The sequence below is a fragment of the Sinohyriopsis cumingii genome, chromosome 11 (assembly GCF_028554795.1).
Source record: "Sinohyriopsis cumingii isolate HCF-2022 chromosome 11, ASM2855479v2, whole genome shotgun sequence".
In the NCBI taxonomy this organism is placed as follows: domain Eukaryota; kingdom Metazoa; phylum Mollusca; class Bivalvia; order Unionida; family Unionidae; genus Sinohyriopsis; species Sinohyriopsis cumingii.
The window spans coordinates 51,953,806-51,979,440 of NC_142971.1; the positions used below are offsets into that span (position 1 = coordinate 51,953,806).

The 25,635-nt window shown below is 32.2% G+C and overlaps 1 protein-coding gene across 3 annotated transcripts in view; it reads right to left on the bottom strand.

The window, feature by feature from the left end:
- LOC149788455 (uncharacterized) overlaps positions 1-25,635 on the bottom strand; it is a 123,231-nt gene that overhangs the window by 25,365 nt on the left and 72,231 nt on the right. For all 3 annotated transcript variants that reach the window (XM_089974440.1, XM_089974439.1, XM_089974438.1), the window contains exons 34-46: positions 25,363-25,541; positions 22,547-22,698; positions 21,956-22,045; positions 16,550-16,737; positions 15,559-15,727; positions 15,141-15,291; positions 13,219-13,359; positions 10,500-10,678; positions 9,586-9,649; positions 8,851-8,950; positions 8,254-8,410; positions 1,653-1,753; positions 213-361 (exon numbers count right to left, since the gene is read on the bottom strand). In XM_089974440.1, coding sequence (XP_089830566.1) covers positions 213-361; positions 1,653-1,753; positions 8,254-8,410; positions 8,851-8,950; positions 9,586-9,649; positions 10,500-10,678; positions 13,219-13,359; positions 15,141-15,291; positions 15,559-15,727; positions 16,550-16,737; positions 21,956-22,045; positions 22,547-22,698; positions 25,363-25,541 — 1,820 coding nt within the window. The remainder of the gene's footprint in view (positions 1-212; positions 362-1,652; positions 1,754-8,253; positions 8,411-8,850; positions 8,951-9,585; positions 9,650-10,499; positions 10,679-13,218; positions 13,360-15,140; positions 15,292-15,558; positions 15,728-16,549; positions 16,738-21,955; positions 22,046-22,546; positions 22,699-25,362; positions 25,542-25,635) is intronic.

Sequence of the window (25,635 nt, forward strand, 5' to 3'; positions counted from 1 at the left end):
GCTCATTTTGCATGTCTGTAATCCTGGGTTCATTATCCAGTTCTGATATGTATGATGGCAGTTGTTGTTCAACCTGTTTCTCTAACATCCACCAAATAAAAGATCATATAATGATGATGTGTGGGCATCGTATTAGCAGTTGTTAAACTTCTTGTTCAATTAAAGCAGAAAACGTAGGTAAAATAATTCTATGAATGGACTATATGACTCACAGTCCGATTGAAGTTAACATGATCATGGTTCCTCTTCCAGCTGTTCATTGACTTCATTCTTAGTACGAGTATGCTGAGCTCATGATTCTCTTGCTGCAATCTTCGCAGTTGTTCTGACTTGGTCAGCTTTGTGTCCACCTCGGACTCCTCTGTTATCAAGAAAAAGTAATTTTGTGCAATTTTCTTAAAAGTCTATATTTGTACTGTATATTTTTTACTGACTAGCATACAGTAAGTATATAACTTGAGTTTGTACAAAGTTCATTAGAGGAGTTGAGCAATTGCTATCATTAAAAGTGTTGGTGTGAACAAGATTCAAATTATTTTATGGTTATCACAAGAACAAAATTGCAGATTTAATTCTAGAATACAGAAAGGAACTTTATAATACATTCATTATTCTTGGACATCATACTTTGCCTTGAGACAAGTTTATGTGCACTGTAACTATAAATGTATGAGATATCAATGTAAGACAAGTCTATGTGCACTGTAACTATAAATGTATGAGATATCAATGTAAGACAAGTCTATGTGCACTGTAACTATAAATGTATGAGATATCAATGTAAGACAAGTTTATGTGCACTGTAACTATAAATGTATGAGATATAAATGTAAGACAAGTTGATGTGCAATGTAATTATAAATGTATGAGATATCAATATAAGACAAGTCTATGTGCACTGTAATTATAAATGTATGAGATATCAACATAAGACAAGTCTATGTGCAATGTAATTATAAATGTATGAGACACTAATAAGATTCCTAAATTTAAATGAAAACCAAAACAAGTTTAATATCAACTTTTAAGACAAATGGTGTCAAACACTCTCTATAACAATCCTGCCAGAGGTATTTCACTATCTGGGAATATAAAATGTAATCACTCAACAATGTTTTAAATGGTCATTGCTTCCCAACTCCCACTATTCGGTTATGATTAGATTTTTCTTTGACAATGCAATCAGTTCATCCAAATTATGAATGTTCACAATATAGAATAAATGTTACAAGTTTTGTTTTAAATATAATGATTTCATGTTTACTGCCTATTTGAAAAGAGACGACTGTGCCAAGAAATATGGAAAAAGTTAAGAAAGATGTTATTGTCTTCAAAATATTGCACTTTTTTACAAGCCCTTTTATTAAAAACATAACTGACACAATGAAATAAAATTAATGCCATCTCTTCAGTCTTGTCCAGTGTTAATGAGTGATTGGTACTTGGTACAGGTATATCATGGTGACTAATCAATGCAATGTGTGTCCCAGGTTCCAGTACTAGCTCTGATCTATCCATTGTAAATAATGAAAAGGTTTGTAAAATAAATTCTTCTCTTAATCAGCCAAATTGTGCTTTGTTTGTTGGATATGTGATCCTTTTGTGCTAAATGCATGTTTAAATATTAATGTTGCATTCAGATATAAAATTACCTGTTGTTGCACCATACTTCTGTTTGATCTTTGACACTGCTTCAAAGGCTTCTCTCCTCACATCACTGATCTTCTCGTGAACATCGTCATGAAGGTCATTCCTGACAATGGAGTGAAACAACACTGTAGTTAAAATTTATTAATTTATGAAGAGGTATTAAATATACATTGTAATAATTTAATAATCAGCTGCAACATTGCTATGAACATGCATACGATAATCTCATCAGTACTGATAATAATATTGATCTTATGGGTTCATGAACACTGAACTAGAGAGAGAAATATGATCTCAAAGATACTATCATGTTCACAATAACTGACAAAACTGAGAAATGATTGATTAAACCTACTACAAGGAATGGCATGGTGTATACTGTATATACCTGCTTATAAGACGAGTCCAACTGTGAACTGCACAGACCCAGGTCTGCTGACATAATGCACTAGCAGATCTGGGTCTATGCAGTTATTATGAATAATCAGTACAATAAATAAGACAGACACAGATCTGCAGGTGCATTATGCAACTGCAGATCAGGATCATTGTTGTTTGCAGTGACTTGAGTTGTAAGGGAGAATATAAGGTAGATGGAAGAATTGATATGGACGACCTACTGGTTTGATCTTTGATTACCTCATTAAATACATCAAATAAAGTATCATTCATTTGGCATTGAAGCAATTACTGAGCACAGGTAAGGTCATATTGGACCCAAACTTTTGTATTCACTGTTGCCAACCATATGACATAAGATTACTTTGTTAAAAGAGAACATGGCATCAAGAAATGCAGATGGCAGGTAATCAAAATCTCATTATTTGACATTTCTGAAGCAATGTTCAGTGGGATACCAGTGTTAATGTATAACTACCTATGTGAATAGCAGAGAGGTGTTTATTAACCAAGTACTATCATGGTTGAAATGTTGTTCATAGAAAAAGAAAAAAGAAAAATAATGATAACAGCTACATGAAGGGACTGTGACACATGCTTTGTACAATCATGAGTTGATTTTGTACCGAATAAACAACAAATCCCAAACCTGAATGCAAAAGAATATTTTCAAAAATGGCAACACCTACTTATGTACATATGATTTATCAACAAAGAAAGGGTACCAATATTTCTGCTGCTATGAAAACTTCACTGACAAAGCAATGTCACAGCTCAATTTTCATAGCTGCTATACACCACTCCCTCTATAACTCACACCCTGATAACTCACAAACTCACTTATAATGTGGGGTCAGGCATGGATGTCATTTTTTAAACCGAAAAATACACAAAAAATGAGCCCTATTTGTTGAACTTGAAGAAAATCTCAATCAAAATTGGTAATGGAAACTTTGATATATTGCTTGTTTTATTGTCAACAATGGAAGATAGGGCCTGCAAATTTTAATCAACATTATGAAATATCAACTTTTAATAAGAAGTCATATAATTTGTTATATCTTTTTTTCCAAACGACATTCTTAGTACACTGCAATTAATGATATTCATGGAAATTTTGATAAATGAAAATGTCACTTATGCCTCATGGAGGCAGTTCTTTAAAAAATATATACAAAATAAATAATTGTTTTCATCTGTTGCATGTTTAGGCTCGAATAAACAATAACACAGAAAGAGTGAAAACAACAAGCTTGTTAAAATTTAACAAACAATTTATTTCCCTGAAAAATTCTGTAAACAAAAAAAGAAAACTTACGGTTTCAAGAATCAAATCCAAAAATAAGCCAAGAATAATCCACAAATTAAATTGCAAAAAGTCCTAGTAATAGATGTTCAAATAATTTCAAGTTTGAATTCTGATGGAAAATCCAAGATGGATGATGATGACGTATGCTGTAGTCAGTACTGTTCTTATCTACAGTTCCTTGTAGAAATACAAATAATGGCACTCCAGTGTTGGAAATCCAAATTAAATTTGTAAGCAGTGTCTTTCACAAATTCCTGCATAAATACTCCTCAAAATATTTCCAGAAAAAAATTAATTAATCCTTTTGAAATCCAACTGATCTGAAGAAAATTATAACTCAAAATCTGGCTACAACAAAATAACTTGACATCAGTGTAAAAAGCTGAAATGAGAAATCTCTCTCTATGCATCTCTGTTAAAACTAACAAATGCACAATAATGGAAAAATCGGAATTGCAAAATCAAAAGGGGGGGTCACGTGATTGTGTTTTCATCATGTACACCAAAAATGACTCTGAAGAAAACCAATCATTTTAAAATAAAATAGAACTTGTTTACGAAGGTTACTATAAATTCTGAAGCAAGGTCAGGATTTGGATCTACACCTGGTGTTTACAAAAAGAATGATTCAGGTCAACTGATTTTCTGGGAAAATATCATCTCCAGTGAATAAATTTGCATTATAATAGCATATAATAGAATAAAATATTTAAAACTGACAAACTATTAAATTAAAATAAATATGAATTAAATCAGTTACATGTAACCCATCATTTGAAATTTGTGTTCTAGGTCTATCTTTTAGTTTCTTTTAAGTGTAATCATCATAAATGCAATGTGTCCTCTTTGTAATTAAATGTAAAATATATCTATCTACTGTAACAGCTATGTTTGTGAGCATTTCTCTAAAGAACCTAATTAAGTGCCCACCGTGTTTTTATATTGGACTAATGTAAGTTGTTGTTGTTGTTGTAGGGTTTAACGCCATTTCTCAGCACAAGATAGACTATACATGGCGGCCAGTATAACTGGTGGAGGAAGAACCCTGGAAAACCCAGGGAAGAACCACCGACCCACGAGAAGCTACTGGCAGGCTTTCCCACGTACCCACGCTAGCCGAGCCCTGGACTCGAACCCACGCAGACAGCGGTGAGATGGCAGTGATCCGGAACAGTGAACGCTTTAGACCACTCGGCCACTCGGGGCCCCGACTAATGTAAGAATTTTTATATTGTTGCACTAAATAAAAAGCAGGCCTCCTTTTCTATTATTATGTCAATTATGTCTTTCAAATCAAATAAAGGAGGTGGAATTAAAAAAAAGTTAAAAGGTGTACAAATTATACATGCTTAAGAACCAACGGCCCTGATCATATGTTGGGTAACTCATTTCAGTTGCTCAACTGAACACTGTTATAAATATTTTTCTCTAAGTAATTAAAATAAACTACCTTAAATTAACCTACTCAGTCATAACTGTAATTAAAGATAGGAAGGCAACCAAGCGAAATGAGTACTTCGTAAAATAAAGAGCTTCATTTCACAGATACGGACAATTGTGTGGAAAACGAGTTTCAGAGACTTCTTGAATTTGCATGTAGAGATATCAAGGATAAGAAGTTTCACTATTACTTGCAATGAAATTATGGCATCAATATTTTACTTTTTGAACAATACAAAACTTTAGTTTGATGTACACGATTGTCTCATGAAATATATGTTGCGTGTTTTTAATAAAAAAGGATCTTGTTTTGTAGTGTATCAACAGCTAGGCTGGTTCCCTGAGTCGTAGACTCCTTGTTCTGCAAAATACTATTAAACATCACTCCGTGAACCAGACTAGTCCACAAAACAAAAAGCTGTGATATAATACATGAATGTTTTCATGCACATTGTTTGTTGTGAAACCAGTTGGAATCATGTTATCGATCTTTCAGATGTTGGACAATTTGAAAATAAATTTAGTTTATACAGAATAACAAACACCTTCATCAGAAAAAGCGCTTTATTGACAATGATTCTCTATGTGATTGTAAAACGAGGATTCAGTCATTAAACAGCCTAGTCCCCCCCCCAACCCTGCAGTTCTCTGGATATCTAGTAGATTTTTTGTAGGTCCCTCAGTAACTCGCACTCTCGCTTATAGTGCGGTCTGTCTTTCTGGACCATGATGTGCGCGAGTTATCAAGGGAGAGGTGTAATATTGTGTTATGTAGATCTATATTGTGTGTTCAAATTTTGCCCATAATTGTAGATTGTAAAGGTCATTTTGCAAACAACATATTACATAGCAAACATTTTCCCATGAGTGTAGACAACATTTTTTAATAATATTTATAAACATGTTTACTTGGATTTGAGTTCACGGCATAAGTTAACCCCTTGGAAATTGCAAATTGCACCTCACTTTGTCTTTACGCATTAGTGACAATGAATACCCAGCACTGTGAGTAAGACACAACAGATATAGGTCTATTCTGTTCAGCCAGATGGATATCATATATTAGTCAATATATTAAACTAATTAAATTTTTATTATTTCAGTATGATTTCTAGCAATATGTCTGGTCAGGCCATTTTTACTTTCTTTGGTTTAGGCCTGTGTGAACTCAAAAACCAATTTCATTTAGCCCCACACAATGTCATTTTTGGACTTTTACAAAGAATTGTGGGTAACATATGCAAGCTACAATGACAAAATATTTGTTGACATCAACAATGATGGAAATATCATAAATTGGTTGGAATGAAGTATAATAAATAATTTTATAATAAACAAAAACTCAGAAGAAAAAAAGCTGAAAGAGATGTATGGGCTCTAACATTCTAAATTACAAAAAGCGCTGAAAGAGAGGTGTGGGCTCTAACATGGGCTATGTATGCACAGGGATAAATGATTGCAATCCAGTGAAATGAATCATTAGACTGGACAAGAATTTTGGTCAAGTAGACTTTAATTTTCCTCTGTCTCAGTGGACTATAATATTGGTGTCAAGTTGTCCATTAAATTTGGCTGAGATGATGCAGATCTGGGCTTAGTGTAATCAGGCTGAACTTCTATTAGTTCTTCTGGTAACAGCCATCAAACACTACAAAGCAAAACCAGGCTTTACCATGTTTGTTCCACTTATAATTTTAAGTAACTAATTAAGCCACTAATCTGTCAGTGCATGATATCTTAGAAAATCTGAGTATTTACTGTTCCCAGTGAAGATGGTGTCTTTAATGCAGATATAGTACTTCTGATGAACTCATAAGTTGGCACATCGTTAAAAATCTTGGAGCTATGCCTTCACTGATCATAGTTAAAGGTGTGACTTATATACAGATGAATGTGGTAAATGTGAACTTGCTAGAACTTCTAACTTTGTGTGTTGTTCAGGGTCTTGGAGCCAAGTGTTTACGGTTAAGGGCGTGTGTGTGTCTTATATGCAGATATATATGGTCATTGTGAACTTTATTAGAACTCCTGATGTAACGGTAAGATGGTGCACTGTTCAGTCTTGGAGCCAGGTCTTCACTGTTCACAGCTAAATGTGGTCTCTTACATGCACATATATATTCTAATTATGTCAACATAACTGAATCTCTTGATGTCAGCATGCATACTGCATCATAATCTTGGAGACATGTCACATAGTTCATTTAAATATCGTCCAAAAATGGGTGAAAGTGCAACTGGAAAATTCCTTTTATTGCTTGGATAACATACAACAGGTTCTAATTTCCACACAGGTCCAAATTTTCATTTTTAGGGCTTGACAGGATGCATACAGATTTTGTATAGGGTCTGACTGGTCTGAAACTGAGACCAAGAAACATATACTAAGCCCCAAACTCTGCAAATTCTTCCAGTAAAATCCAGTTTCTAAGTGATACCAAGGATTAAATACTAGGCCCATAACTAAATTCCAGTAAGTGAGACCAAGGAGTAAATAATAGGCCCCAAACTCTGTAAATTCTTCCAGCAAAAGCCACAAAGTCTGAAAATGAGACCAAGACAAACTATAAGCCCCAAACTCCATATATACTTCCAGTGCAATCCAGTCTCAAAGTGAGACCAAGAAACAAATATAAGGCCCAAACTCCGTAAATTCTTTCAGTACAATCCAGTCTCAAAGTGAGACCAGGAAGCAAATACAATACCCCAAACACTGCATTCTTCCAGTAAAATCTACAGTCTCAAAGTGAGATCAAGAAGCAAATACAAAGCTCCAAACTCAGCAAATTCTTCCAGCAAACAACAAAGTCTGAAAGTTTTTATATTTCTATGACTTTACTCAGGATACAGCTTGAACAAATTAGGCCTCAATGATTTAATTTTTGGGACTAAATCTCTCCTAATTTCATTTTTGATTTTTATGACAAATGATAAACCTTGTATTTGATTTGGGGTTATTTAAACTAATTTTTAAGACCCTTAATCTGGGACTTTATAACCTTAAATGTTTGAATGAGACAAAAACAAGATTTTAAGTTTGCACAGGGACAGAATTTGCATTTTTCTGTATTTTCCGATGTACAATTCATGCCAAACTGTACACATAGAACTTCTCATTATATTTGTTTTTTGATATAGATGCTTCAGATTAACAAGTGCAAGTCTGCATCAATGCACAGTGCAAATAAAAATGTTACTGTATTCTAAAGTAGATGTTACAATATTACAATTTGTAAAAGTACATATTTATTAAGCAGGCTGCCAGCTGTTATAAAGAATACTTAACAGTCTTAACTGAAATCTGTAGATGGATGAATGTACTGACATATCAGGGATGGATCTGTTTTGTCTTTGTATTATTCCAAGCAAATGACCAAGATCTGCCAATCTACTAAGCAATGATAAATCAAGATCACTGCTGTGTACAGTATACAAGGAAATACAGGATGCTGTACCTGAACTCCTCTAGCTTGCCCTTCAGCTGGAAACTTGAGTTAAAAAGATTCTGAATAAGGTCATTGTAGTCTTCACGCACTCTGTCGCGGATGTCATGTTGCATTGTAACTGACATCTCACGCATTTCAGCAATCTTGGCTCTCAAGGCAGTGATTTCTGTGGCATGGAAAAAAAAGAAACTTTTAAATATAGCATTTTAAATACAGATCTGTTTTTGCATTAAATGAAAACATATATACGGCAGACTCCAGTTTCACTTACAATACATATGTAACAATAAGCTTTTGAAGTGATTTTAATGTAGTGTTCTAACACCTTATTCATAAAAAATAAAATACATGTCTGTCATCTTTAATTGTTCAGGTGGAATGAGGGTTAAATTATTTTGAAGTTCTATTCACTGTCTAAATGAGTTTGTAGAACTAATGGAGTTCACAAAATTAAATAAATCATTAAGATGCAAATTTTCTCAAATCTTATCTTTTTTCAATCTATTTTCAAGCATTTTGTTTTACAATGTTCTGTAGGAAGAATGAATAAATTTAAGATCAATGAACAGAACTGCATGAGCTGCAATAAGGTGTAGCAAAACATACCCATCAGTATGTCATGAGTCTGGTTAGCCATTTCCCACTGGACCTCAACTTGGATGTTGTGTTGCATCCCTTTCATCTGGTCTCTCAGCTGCTTCACCTCCTGACATCATATCAATATATGTTAACCTTGTCTCAAATAAGACCTTGTTAGATATGGAAAACAAGCAACAATTGTGTCCCCACAGACCAACCTTCTCTTCATAAGTGGTCACTTTTTGTGTATAACTGTTGCGGAAACTAATTAATGTATACAAAAAGTGAAATTTTGTGAATAAATAAACAATACGAATAAACTATAACCACGTATATAGCTTTCTGATATGACAGTATTATATACTGATGACATAATATCAGACTTATATAGCCAAGTCAATTGAGAAAAAATGACCTGTAGTGATTTATATGTGAAATTAAGTACAGAAAGATTAGAGTTTATTAATATCAAATGTAACCTACTTGTTCACATTCATATCAAATGTAATTACCTGATCACATAGATATCAAATGAAACCTACATGTTCATGCTGGTATCAAATATAAACTACCTGTACAAGTTGATATCAAATCTAACCTCCCTGTTCACATTGATATTAGATGTAACATGTTAATATCAAATGAAACCTCCCTGTTCACACTGATATCAGATGTAACCTACCTGTTCACACTTATATCATATGTAACATGTTGATGTCAAATGAAACCTCCCTGTTCACACTGATATCAGATGTAACCTACCTGTTCACGTTGATATAACAACTGATGCTGTGACTTCAGTAGATTTTCATAGAACATGGTATAGCTGCAGATAAACAAAAGAAAGCTAAGTTATTGTGATAAAACAATCATCACTATTTATTGATATAGGGTACATTATCATGAAGCTGTATAAAAATTAATTTATTGTCAATGTACAACAAAACAATATATCTGAAGATTAATTATTTTATAACCCTTTCAGACTGAAAATAAATATCTAACAGGTGTGAAAAGAGGTTTTAGACATATTAATACAATTGAAAAAAGTTTTGGCGTAACTATGAATGATGCTAAAACTAAAAGTGGAATAATAATAGCTTTATCATCACGGTGATCTTTATGTCTGGTAACCAGTGGATACATCTGTCTGTCAAGTTTAGCAAATGTGCTTATAACAGGATAACTTTTAAATCAAGTTTTACTTAGCAATTACCATACTGAAACTTTGATTTAACAAAAATTACATTTAAATCAGTGATTACAGATTTGTGGATTTGGGAAAAGAGGGATTCTACTGCCTAAACAGAAGGTTGTTATTTGTTGGCTCTATAAATTTGTGTTTAGTGGCAACCACAAACTCCTTGAATATTGGTAACAAGGAACATGCTTCACATTATTCACTTTATCAAAATATATATTTCTATTATTATAGGCAAATTTAAAGTCCCCATAGAAAAAAAAGTCAAATTCATAAACTGCCCAAATTGATTCATATTTGAATTATATCTTGATGACAATCTTACACTAATTCTTATAAAGATAGTGGATGCAATTGCTATGCACTACAACAAAACAAAAAGTCACATGCTAATATTGAATCACTACATCTGTCTAGAATACAAATAAATACTTGTTTTTCATCTGAAAGTATCAGCTTCATAAGAAATTATAACCTTTCATAATTTTGTTTCTCCCTTGCCATGATTTTCTGTGCGAGGTCAGTGACACACTTATTGAGATGCTTCATGGAGAAAGTGATGTCCTCCTCGGTCTTGTTACAGTCCGTCATCAGCAAATCTACAAACTGCTCTGCAATATGAGGCTTAGCTATGGTAAAACTCTCCTTCATCACCTGCAATGATATACATTAACCTGGATTGCATGATCTTTAGACTCATTCTTTGCTGATCAAGTCAAAGATAAGGTGGATAAAGTAAGACAACGTGCCCACAACATAGGGTGTTACAGTCCAAAGTTTCATTTATGAAAGTTACAATTACAAGATCATTTAAAAATTATTTGTATATACAAATTGTTATGTAAATTACATGTTTTCCATAGAAAGCATTGTAGATACCATTGTATTATCCACATCTATAGATTCATCCATCATACATTCTGCCTCTCTCTGGTTGTCTATCATTATTCTCCTCATGCATTGTATTGTAGAATTTTACCAGACTTGGTACAAACTTACCAACATAATGAAAAGCTGTAATATAGGGTATTATCTTTTTTACTCCAATGCCGCTGGACCCAAGAAGAAGGTGGAAAGATCTTATTTATTGAAACTCAAATCATATTGCAATTGTTGGTTAGCTTTCAATAAAAATGTGTGCAAGCATTAAGTAAGGTAGTTTTAAATATGTAACTGCTGGGGATACCACTCCTGGGACATGATTCAGAAGTGTTACTGTTTGTGGATACCATTCTTGGGATATGAGCACAGGATTTTTGGCTTTGACAAATAGTCAGATAATTAAAACCTGATATAATGTAATCTACAAATCACCAAAGTTTTTCCATTTTGAAAATCAATCAGTGTGGTGGACAAATTTATTAGCAGCATTGACCTAACTACATAAAACCAGTCTGTCAATTCTAACTGACAGAACAATAGGAAAACAGAATTACTTTAAAACAGTTCTCAGGATTTCACTTGTTTTATGATAACTCATGAAAATGTACAATAATGTTTGGATTTATTATTCTTTTATTCAATGCCAATAGATGTATAACAAAAATGAAGGCAAAATTGTTTCTTTGATATTTTACAGGTATATTGAAATTTAAGGATGACAGGTCTGGAAATTATAAAACTTCTAAGTTGGGATTTCAGTTGGAGTTTCATGACCAACCAATCAAAACTGATATTACAAAAGGGGAGTCACTTTGACTGACTGAGCACAATTCTGAAAACTCCAAATCAAGAGATCTGTGACCTATATAGTCATGAATCTATCTAAAACTCGAAATTTAAAAATGTAAAATCCTACTTATCATTTAAATTTGGCAGGCATGTGGAGATAATAACATAATCTTGATATCAAAATCTGATTGTTTCCAGACCCAATCAGCCTAATGTTATAGAAGTCCAATTCTTGTGGTTGGATAGTTTTATAACTTCAGGACTTAAGGCAGGTCTTATATTTCTCATGTAATTTCTATCTTAATTACCTGTTTATCTTGATCAGGAATACATTAATAGCCTTGTAATAGTAACATACATCTTAATCAGGAATACATTAATAGCCTTGTAATAGTAACACACATCTTAATCAGGAATACATTAATAGCCTTGTACTAGTAACATACATCTTGATCAGGAATACATTAATAGCCTTGTAATAGTAACACACATCTTAATCAGGAATACATTAATAGCCTTGTAATAGTAACATACATCTTAATCAGGAATACATTAATAGCCTTGTAATAGTAACATACATCTGAATCAGGAATACATTAATAGCCTTGTAATAGTAACACACATCTTAATCAGGAATACATTAATAGCCTTGTAATAGTAACATACATCTTGATCAGGAATACATTAATAGCCTTGTAATAGTAACACACATCTTAATCAGGAATACATTAATAGCCTTGTAATAGTAACATACATCTTAATCAGGAATACATTAATAGCCTTGTAATAGTAACACACATCTTAATCAGGAATACATTAATAGCCTTGTAATAGTAACACACATCTTAATCAGGAATACATTAATAGCCTTGTAATAGTAACATACATCTTAATCGGGAATACATTAATAGCCTTGTAATATTAACACACATCTTAATCACGAATACATTAATAGCCTTGTAATAGTAACACACATCTTGATCAGGAGGAATACATTAATAGCCTTGTAATATTAACATACATCTTAATCAGGAATCCATTAATAGCCTTGTAATAGTAACACACATCTTGATCAGGAATACATTAAAAGCCTTGTAACAGTAACACACATCTTAACCAGGAATACATTAATAGCCTTGTAATAGTAACACACATCTTAATCAGGAATACATTAATAGCCTTGTAATAGTAACACACATCTTAATCAGGAATACTACATTAAAAGCCTTGTAATATTAACATACATCTTAATCAGGAATACATTAATAGCCTTGTAATAGTAACATACATCTTGATCAGGAATACATTAAAAGCCTTGTAACAGTAACACACATCTTAACCAGGAATACATTAATAGCCTTGTAATAGTAACACACATCTTAATCAGGAATACATTAATAGCCTTGTAATAGTAACACACATCTTAATCAGGAATACATTAATAGCCTTGTAATATTAACACACATCATCAGACTAAGAGAACAATTTAGGTGATAGATAGTGCAAAATATCACAAATCTCACTGGTTTCTTCCAGAGATCTGTAGCGAGGGCTGTTTCTTCTCCTCTTCCTCTTTCTGCTAAAACTAGAGTTAACTCCCTTGCCAGCCTCTTTTTTACTTCAGTGATCATGTAGCATTCTAAGTTTTCCATCAGCTTAATCAGCTGTAAGAAAAGACAAATTTAAAGTCCAATACGTTGCAGCAATGTATTGAGAGAATATAATTTATATTTTTGTTCTGATATTGATCCAATCACAAATAGACAGTGGTCCATTCTTGCATTAGATGAAAATGTAACATTTGATACAGCTACACAGAAATTCGCTTTCTTCCTCTGTGAATGGAGGTTGTGCATTTTCAAAAGAGACTCCTGACCTGTTTCCTTTAATATATAATATTTAGAAATTCAAAGAATGATTCATTCAATGTTTTGTACTGCATTCTTGCTACTGCATGTTAGCTTTGTATATAACATAATTATTACATCAAAATAGACATTCTGAATGGTACTGTTGTTCTTGGAAGGGTTTTATGAGAAGATTGATTCATTTTTTAATTTAATAATCATTCATTGAAATTACAGTGCTCTAATATTCAATTAAGGACTTTTTGGATTAATAGCTTTACATAAGTAATGCAAATTCATTCAAAGACATTTGGATAAAAATCTGTAATGGAAGTACTGTGAATTCATTTAAAGACATTTAGTGATTATAACAGTTATTTATTCTGTACTATTAACACCTCTGTACAGTAGCAAAATCATTCAGAATATCTTTGGAACTTATTCAGATTACTGTGAACTATTGGAAACAATAGAACGTTTAGGATTTTAGGAATTCATTTGCCATGCTGCAAGTTATTTTTATTTATTTCATTTTCAATTTCAGGGAAATAAATAATATTGTTCATTTATACAAAACTTGTTGGTTTTCTCTTTCTTGTTATTTAATTTAAGCCCATATAATTGTAACACTTTCCACTGCATACTAAATTCTAAATAGATACGATGGATTTTGTTTTGTTTGTGCATTTTAGTGTCATTTTTAACACATCAGCAGTGGAAATCAGAGATAAGTGCATTTCCCAAGGACACACCATGGCAGCCAACCAAAACTTGCCTGGTGGATAAGGAACACATGACAATTTGATATTCTACAAACTGAGCAGATGAAGCTATCTCTGATATGCCATAAGTATTTATAAACATTCTGTCTCCAAATGTAGCCACCATGAATAAGATTTAAGGTAAAATCTGCAATTTGATCAAAGCTGAAATCTCAAACAAAATGAAGATGTGACAGACACTTAAATAAGCTGATGTTCTGTTAAACCTTTTGATTCACTAATCAAATTACAGCTTTTATATTTATAAAAGTCAAACACTTCATTCTGAAAACTTCTAATGATGGCTCTCGTCAACACAAAATGTAACGCTTATGGCAGAACCAACAAGTGAAGCAGGAATTCACAAAATAGGCAGAATGTTAACCATTATCAGTGTCTATCAGGTATATTTATTACAAATAAGTTTTGATTTTAATCAGATTGTACAATTTGTAATATTTATTTTATTTAAATTGTAAAATTTGCAAAATTATTTAAAATTCATGATTTTAAATTTCAATGAGATTGTAAAATTCACAATTTCAGTTTTAATTAGATTGTAAAATAATGGATTATGATTTAATCAGATTGTACAATTTGTGATTTTGATTTTTAACTAAAATGAAACACTTTTAATTTTCCTTTTTTATCTGTTTGTAAAATTTGTGATACAAATTAAACTTATAAAAAGGTGTACATGTGATACTTTAATATTTAGGGGTGTCATTATTAATTTTATTCAAAATATAAATTATTTTCTGATATGTCATATGCATTATAAAAAATTATGATTTCTTTTCATTATATCTAGTTAGGTATTGTAAATGCTGCTAGTACCTGTTTAAACCTGACTTCAATTTCTGAAGCTCCCTTTGGCATCACCAATGGATCTGTTTCCAGTGCAATGCCCTCATACATTTCACCTTGACCCAGTCGCCTAGCAATACTCTGTAGTACAGGCAGAAGAATTTCTGTCTTGTACAATTTGCTTGAAGAGAAATAAAAATTATATTCAGCAACAAAGAAAAAAGTTTTATATCAATAGGTTCAACTAGCCATCTAAAAGTTAGACAAACAAGCAAACGTTTACTTTTGGTCTGTTAAAAATTCATTGGAAATGACTCCAACTTTAATGACTTTTACATAGTAATAAATTCTTTCTTCTTAGTTCCTAGTTAAGGTAAATCATCACTTAATGTGCAGTTAAAGATTATGGAAATGTTTCACTATGACATTATCAATATGATGTCACTACCAAAAGTCCCTGTAAAGTGCTGCATTATCGATGGCCTCAACACCTAACCGTCTCCTGCCCCAGTCTGCCTTTAAGTACTCTACACACTTCCACAGCAGCAGGAAAAACTTTAGCAGCTTGTATGACTCTATTGGCTCCTGGGTGCGAGATAAACTGGCATTCTGGATTTCTGAAATAAATAAAGCAGATATTACTTGATGATCACTCACTGAACACATTGTCTGCCCCTCTTGTGAGACCAACCCTTCTGCACTGACAGTTGGCCTTATAAAAATGTAAGCCTATCTTGTGGAGGACAAAATGGAAACTATTTTGGTGTTGGGAAAGGTGGCCTCAAATTATGGGGGGGGACCTTGCTGGGGAGGGGCATCTCAAGAGTAGTGTATTTCAAAATATCCACTTTGTTCCTTGATGATGGAAAAACTGAGGTTGTTATGGTAACCCTGCCTTCAAAGATCAAGAAGCACAATAAAAGACAAAGGTTTACAATAACAGAAATCAACAAGTAATGCATGGTCATATGATTAATTTCAAAACTTTGAGGGCACAAAGTATGAACTCAGACAAAGTTAATATGTATCAGGACTCAAATATATTAAAACCTATGAAAAGGAAACAAACACAGAAGAATACTGTATTTTTGTGTTTTTTAATTGATTTCTTCTTTAATGTATTGGTTGCAAAAGTTTACATTTCAGTCCAAGTTCAAAATTACTAATAAAAGTAATGAAATACTATTGGTATATGTAACAAAACTAAACTCTGTACATACTCGTTCATTTAAAATTGAACAATATGATCAATGACACTAAAATCCTTGAAAATAAAATCAACCTATCAAATTTCTTAAATTTAAAAGCAAACTGGAGCAGAAGGAGTGCTTGAGATATTATTATAAAGTGACTGGTTCTCACCTTATTATAATTCATCAGAATATCTAACATAGATGCTGTTTACTTTAAACAATGTCAAACCTATTTATTAAACTTACCTAGCTTTGCCAGGCTCACAACTGAATCTCTTTTGACATCTTTTGCACTACCAACTCTTGAGGCGGAGTTTTCCTTTACAGTTTCTCCATTTTGAGTCTCCTTAAGATAAGAAACATCTTGAAAACCAGTCTGAAGCACGTCTTCCATCAGCAGCGTCACCCCTAGTATCTCACCATTAGCAACATGCCTGCATATGTGAAGGTCCAAAAATGTTATATATAAAACAACTTTAAGAAAATAACACATCTTCAAGTTTTTATTAATACTAGCATTTTGTATTAGATGAAAATGTTTACAGTAAAGCTGAATTATTATAAGATCAATCTTTGGTAAACTTTCAAATGCCTTGCATCAATTGTGTTATGCTTAAATGCATTTCATAAAATAGCCAGTAATGTTCTATAGATTTGATTCTATAAGCGTACAAAAGACTCTTGTGACCCATACAAAATTTGTGGGCAGATTCTGCCTGGATTTTAGGTGGATTCAGGGTGTATTCCACCTAAAACAACCAAATTTCAGATGGACTTTAGGCGGACTGGGAATATGGTTATGGTGACAGATTGAATCCGTCTAATAGTTAAGCATACTATTTCTCATATTCCTCCTAAAGGATAAATGTAAGACCATAAAGCTCTGATTGTCCAGTTCCTTTTCCTACTTTAAGACAGATTTTGGACTTAGACTGATTTTAACAGAAATGTTAGGCATAATTTTGAACTTTATCAAGAGAACTACAAGCATAGATGAATCTTTGGACTTTAGAAATCAGTGCAAGGTCGATTTTGGACTTGATCTGATGTTTACTCTGAAAAATAAGTTTTTTGCTTCCTATTAAAATATGCTCTACAAAAATTATACCCTAGTGAAAATGTGACTAAAATTTCAGTGAAATTGCAGTGAAAATTTTGTGACATTCACTCAAATGTTATTTTTTTCACTAAAGTTATGGTATTTTACCAAATTTCAGTGAAATTTCACTGAGATTTTAATAAAATTTCATGAAAATATCAGTGAGAATTTGTGATTGAAATTTCACTCAGATTTTGCCAAACATTCTGAAAATATAGTGATATTTTGTGACTCCAATTTCACTGACATTTCAATAAAAAATATTTTTAAGATGTAATAAAATTTATTTTTTGTTTCTTCTACAATTTGAATGATTTTTAGCAACATTCATATTTCCTATTTCTGATAGCTGTAATTTTATTGTTCACTTTGGGAACAATAACTGCTTTCCACATCTTTCCTGGCCATGATTCTCTTTAAAATTTTTGTTATTGTTGTTGTTGACGTATTTTTGTTTATCAGTTGGATTTAACTGCCTTCAAACAAGATTGTTTTCTTGCCTTCCATTTTAAAGCAGAATTTCACTTGTCTCCTGACCTGAATCTGATTTTCCTTGATATGGACTCTATTTTAATTTCATCTCTAAAACTGTTTTTAAACAAATGTAAATGCTCTTTCAGGTCCCATTCTGCAATGAGCTTTCTAATAAGCATTTGTTCCATATATTAATTAGTAGATGATCACTGCAAAGAGCTTTCTGATTGGTCAAAAGATTGTACTTGCCCAATGAATCTTCACGTAATGGAAACTGATGGGAATAAGCATTCTTGTCCAACATGCTAATTCAAAGTTTTGAGTTTGAGTAACCATTAAAAAATGTGTGGCAATGAGAATAGCTTGAAAGCAAAGTTGATGGGAATGTAATTGGTCAATCTGTATGAAAAATGAATGCCAGGACTAGCATTTTGTTATTTGTGCTGTAACGAGCTTTACAGTAGTGGCTAATATGCCAAGGAATTAAACCAGGATGATTTCAGAGTTATGTAGACCAACAAGTAGGTCTCCATTTATTTTAATTCAGAATATAAGGAGGGACAACAAATAGATCACTGGTAGGAAGTGTTGATATTGTTGCCATAGTCCCATATCTATCAAAGACAGTCATATCTTTGTGGAGTTTTCTTGACCCACAAGTAGAATCATCCTTCAATATTGTGAGTGGCATTATTGTTTATATTATAAAAATGTTCATGGCTGCTTATGGAACAAGGACTACTTCAAGCAACCACAACAGCATCAGATTTTGTTCATAATAAATAATCAAGTCTGCAGTACAACTCCCACATTACATGGATGTCATATAATGACAACATCTGTATAATTTTATTTCATGTACACTGAAATATTACCCTGGTAAATAAAGTCCTGTTTAATTCATATCCATTATTTATTTGAAACCTTTTGAAATTTCTGTGAAAAATTACTGAAACTTCACTAAAATGCTAAATATGGTCAAATATTTTGTGAAATCTCACCAAAATTTAGTAAACTCTCACAAAATATTTTAGTGAGATCTTGCCAAACTTTCAACGAAATGAAAAAGACTTAAATGATGCCATCACAGATTAGTTTTGTATGCAAGAAAGAAAATGCGAACAAAAAAAACCTAAATCTTATTTGATAATGTCTGTCAAAACAAAATTTATCATCCATTTTAAAAATTATTTTGCATATTAATCATTGATTCCCAATAATGTCTAAGCATCATTATGCTGTTTAATAGAAATTGGAAGCAGATTTTTTATTGGATGATATTTATGTGGACATTTTAGGCAACCATTTTTACACGGAAACCTTAGGCGGATTTTTATTTCAGGTGGGAATTTTTTCTGGTAGAATTTTATTTCAGGTGGAAATTTTAGATAAATTTTTCATTTAAGCATAATCTTAGGACAACTAATCTGCAAAATTTGTCTAAAATTCCACCAGAAATCCACTTAAAGTCTGATTGAAATTTGCCTAAGCTTCTTTAAGTTTATGGTTAAACATAAAACGCTTAAGAAACCAATCTGAAATCCACCTTAAGTCAACCTGGAAACTTTGTACAGGATTTCAGGCAGATTTTTATTTCAGCCTGGGTTCAAACCCATGAATTCCTGCATCCAAGGCAGATACTCTAACCACAAGGCCACTGGAGCTGTCATGATGATATAGAGCTGTGTATCTTGATAGATATTATAAAAGTACAGAACTGTGTAACTTGATCCATATTATAATGGTATACAGCTGTGTAACTTGATACATATTATAATGGTATACAGCTGTGTAATTTGATACATATCACAATGGTATACAGCTGTGTAACTTGATACATATTATAATGGTATACAGCTGTTAATTTGATACATATTATAATGGTATACAGCTGTGCAACTTGATACATATTATAATAGTTCAGAACAGTATAACTTGATATGTATTATAATAGTATAGAACTGTAACTTGATGCATATTATAATAGTACAGAACTGTGTACCTTGGTACATATTATAATGGTATACAGCTCTGTATATTGATACATATTATAATGGTATACATCTGTGTAACTTGATACATAGTATAATGATATACAACTGTGTATCTTGATACATATTATAATGGTATATAGCTGTGTATCTTAATGCATTTTATTGTGGTATATAGCTGTGTAACTTGATACACATAATAGTACAACTGTGTAACTTGATACATATGATAATGATATACAGCTGTGTAACTTGATACATATTATAATGGTATACAGCTGTGTAACTTTATACATATTATAATAGTACTGACCTGTGTAACTTGATACATATTATAATGATATACAGCTGTGTAACTTTATACATATTATAATGGTATACAGCTGTGTAACTTTATACATATTATAATAGTACTGACCTGTGTAACTTGATACATATTATAATGATATACAGCTGTGTAACTTTATACATATTATAATGGTATAAAGCTGTGTAACTTTATACATATTATAATAGTACTGACCTGTGTAACTTGATACATATTATAATGGTATACAGCTGTGTAACTTTATACATATTATAATAGTACTGACCTGTGTAACTTGATACATATTATAATGATATACAGCTGTGTAACTTGATACATATTATAATGGTATACAGCTGTGTAACTTTATACATATTATAATAGTACTGACCTGTGTAACTTGATACATATTATAATGATATACAGCTGTGTAACTTTATACATATTATAATGGTATACAGCTGTGTAACTTTATACATATTATAATAGTACTGACCTGTGTAACTTGATACATATTATAATGGTATACAGCTGTGTAACTTTATACATATTATAATAGTACTGACCTGTGTAACTTGATACATATTATAATGATATACAGCTGTGTAACTTTATACATATTATAATGGTATACAGCTGTGTAACTTTATACATATTATAATAGTACTGACCTGTGTAACTTGATACATATTATAATGATATACAGCTGTGTAACTTTATACATATTATAATGGTATACAGCTGTGTAACTTTATACATATTATAATAGTACTGACCTGTGTAACTTTATACATATTATACTAGTTCAGAACTGTGTAACTTGATACTTATTATAATAGCAGAGAACTGTGTAACTTGATGCATATTGTAATAGTACAGAACTATGTAACTTGATACATATTATAATGGTATACACCTGTGTAACTTGATACATATTATAATGGTATACAACTGTGTATCTTGATACATATTATAATGGTATACATCTGTGTATCTTAATGCATATTATAATGGTATACATCTGTGTATCTTAATGCATGTTACTGTGGTATAGAGCTGTGTAACTTGATACATATTATAATGGTATACATCTGTGTATCTTAATGCATGTTATTGTGGTATAGAGCTGTGTAACTTGATACATATTATTATGGTATACATCTGTGTATCTTAATGCATGTCATTATGGTATACAACTGTGCATCTTGATACATATTATAATGGTATACATCTGTGTATCTTAATGCATGTTATTGTGGTATAGAGCTGTGTAACTTATACATATTATAATGGTATACATCTGTGCATCTTAATGCATGTTATTGTGGTATAGAGCTGTGCAACGTAATCCATGTTATTATGGTATACAGCTGTGTAACTTGATACATATTAAAATGGTATACAGCTGTGTAACTTGATACATATTATAATAGTATAGGTTGTGTATCTTGATATGTATTATGATGGTATAGACCTGCCCCAATCCTATCACAAAGAGTAGATTTTATTTCCAAGAAATTTGGACTGCAACAAAATCTGACAAACATTTAAAAGATTTACAAGTGTTAAAATACCAATCATATAGTTCTTGGGAACTGAACACTGTCTAAAAAGCAAGCTGAAGTTTCAAGCAGAGATTTGCACTGTACGTAAATCTAAATGTATAATGAGCATGAAAAATTGTACCAATTGCTATTAATATTGTTTCATTGAAATATAAATATATCTGCATTATGAACTACTGCTAGGTATCGGGAGGATGATGGCGTATGACATCTCACCTGTCCACCTCTTTTAGCCCTGCCAGACACAGCTGTATGTAATATTCAATCATGTGCCACTGCCAAAATATTGTTGGGAAGGGACCATTTCTGAAAAAAAGATCAGGCTAGATAGATGGTTCAATATTTTTTGTGTGTCTGGATCATATATAATGTGTTACAAATTGTATGGATAACAAGTCAATTGAAATTGAAAAAAAGTTAATTGTCTTTGAAATGATAACATAATATCAAGGTAATAGATACATTTTGTCAACAATGTTTCGCTTGGTACTACTAATGTAACTAGTTAGAGCTTATTTTAATGCAAACATTTGACTAAAATCACTAATTTGTAGAACTCAAAAAAGGCATCAGGATATCAGCAGCTTGCTAGAAGGATTTGAAAAGAATCATGCCACACATTTTATTCACATAAAGGTTATTATACTCTTAGTTTGTATATATGCATCTCTGTTCATTTTTTTCCAACATGGAATTTCATTATAAGGGTTCTGTCAGATATAAGAATAAAGAATTAAAAGCACTGGTCATCCAAACTAGGCATTTAAAATGACCAAAAATACTTAAGATATTGTGCACAAATCCTACCTTCCAATAAAAGATCTCCATGGAAAGAGTTCTCTGGCCTTCATATCACGAGGTTCTAGTGGCTCTGGTACAGGTAGGTATGTGGCCATAAGTGTGGGTCTCTGGACATTGCTCAGTGCTGGTAACGCATGGTGGATATTGTTAACAACTGACTGGAAGATTTTTAAAAATAGGAAAAGTAATCATGCAAAAGTTATTTTTTATATTGGTTATTTTAAAAAGCATAATGAATCCTACATAGCTTAGATGTATTTGAAACTCAACAGTTGGATTGTGAGATAGAGACTGGTATACATGCTTTTTTCTTGCAATTGTCAGACAGAGAAAACTAAGCTTGCTTATTAATGACAAAGAAATCCAAACAAATGTAAATTTTTAGGATGGTTTTCATGAGCGCCTGACACTCATTGATTTAGGTGTTTAGATGCTGTCATGGACAAGTTGTTTGATTATTTATTTGTACAGTCCAAATAGACAGAGAGGTGGTTAGATTTGCAAGCATAACAGTAGAAAGGTGAAGTGACAAAGATTTGGATTTGAGCACCATGGCACTGTATGTGCTTTCCACAGAAGTCCAAGTTAGTTCCTACTGCAAAGGGTGATAGGGCACCTGTACATAGTGTCTGAATACAGAATGTGTAAGCAATAACATAGTGATTCACTGATATTAAAGTCTGTCCAAGTAATTCAATTTGCCACTATAGAAATCAACTTTGTGGCAGACAGAAGTATAGCAAGTGATTTAGATGACTTTATAGCTCACAGTAGTTATGATGTCCAGAAAATAATTTAGATGACTCTACAGCTGACTGTAGTTTATGATGTCCAGAAAATAATTTAGATGACTCTACAGCTGACTGTAACTTATGATGTCCAGAAAATGATTTAGATGACTTTACTGCTAACTGTAGTTTATGATGTCCAGAAAGTGATTTAGATGACTTTACAGCTGGCTGTAGTTTATGATGTCCCAAAAGTGACTGAGATGACTTTACAGCTGACTGTAGCTTATGATGTCCAGAAAGTGATTGAGATGACTTTACTGCTGACTGCAGCTTATGATGTCCAGAAAGTGATTTAGATGACTTTACAGCTGACTGTAGTTTATGATGTCCCAAAAGTGACTGAGATGACTTTACAGCTGACTGTAGTTTATGATGTCCAGAAAGTGACTGAGCTAACTTTACAGCTGACTGTAGTTTATGATGTTCAGAAATTGATTGAGATGACTATGTCATATTTGACTGCAGTTATGATGTGCTATAGGATCTGATAAAAATAAACTTCCTTGCTACATTTGGAATTTTAATAGACAATATCAGTGATGTTATATCAATATTGACTCAATCATCTCATAGTATCAAATGATGCCTAAGTGGGTCAAGGGAGACAACTCAAAACGTCCATGTTTGGGACATAAACCAGTACAAATTTAATCAATTTGCAGTGCAATCTTCTTATAAATATATGCAATGTCCAGATCAGGTCATATTATACTATTAGCAGAATCATACGAATTTCTGAGTTAATAAACTAAATAAAATCAACTGACAAATAGATTGGTTTGTAAAACATGCCTTCAAGGGTAGTCTAAAAAGGTAAAAGAAAAGAAATTAAAATAAAAGAGAAAAAATGATACAAATTGAACAAATATTTATAATAAGTGGGAAGCTAATTAGGTCATCAACTGTATATGTCTGTTAAATTTTATTTGTCTACGTCAAGTGTTGTTTTGGATATTGGTGATAATAAGCAAGCCCTGAAAACAAGACACACACACACACACTTAAGCTTGTATAATTAAGTTTAAAGGGCATATATAAGCCTAGTGACATGTACCCATATCGTATCAAAATCATTTCATTTTTCATCTGAAGGGTATATACATCGTGCATAAATCTGAACATGGTAACATCTCTTTGACTGAACAACTGTGTACACAATTCCAACTGAGAAGACTTTGTTGATGATTGCAAGAAATGATTTCACTTTCACAATGGATTTTCAAGTTCAAAGTAATGCTCATGATCAACATTATCTATACCCCTAGTAATTAATGTTTCAAAGAGGTTACCACTAGTGATGTGTATCAGACACAATTTTATAAATAATCTTCAATTTATTCTGGGAGTTTGTTAGAATAAGGAGAACAAACAACATAGACCCTGATTTGGTGGTGCATTATCTGATGGCAGATCAGGATCTATACTGTTTGCAGTTATACTTGATTTATAGTTTAAGTATATAGAGCACTGCAAATAGGAAATGATGTCATATAAAACCATATAACACTCCTGATTCAACATCACACTGGCTGAAATAAAAACACTGCTCAAACACCTAAATTTTCCTTTCAACTTAGAAGTTTTATCTAATTACTGACCCATATACAGATACCATATGGAAATGGACACAGCAAGAATCACTGCTCTTTCATTTCCATAGTACATAAATGAAAAATAAACTATAATAAATACAACAATCAGGTACTAAATTGTCTGTAACAAAGGAAAGAATCCTTAGCACAGAAAATAATAATGTAAGTTCATTCTTCAAGATATTTACAAAGTTAAGATTCATGCTCTTGTGTTTCTGTACAATATTTCATAACTGAAAATACCCCACATATAATACAAATTGAATAAAAAACTGAATTGTATACATTATGATTAAGACATTTTAAATGTTTACCTCTCTACTTAGAAATTGCCATCTTCTTCCAAGTTTGTCTCTTCCTAAATAATTCAATTAATAATGTTGTACCCCTTCATTATGTTAAAACATGATTGTATGAATCCATGGAATAACAAACTTACTTTGTAGGCCTGTACATTCCCTGTGGAGAGGAATGTGTCAGCCATACAGTGGCGAACGGCTGTATCAAACTCTAGGAACATAATGTCACGTCTTAGTGTCATAAATTCTGACACAGCAGCTGGATCAGTTGGGTTGGGTAAGTTGTCAATCTGCTTTTGAATCTCTCTCAACTCAGCACCTGTGAAATAGGACTCCTGTCTCCATCACGGTAGTAAACTAGCATTTCATTCATAAAATCATAAATGATACAGTAAAATATTGATTCTGATAAG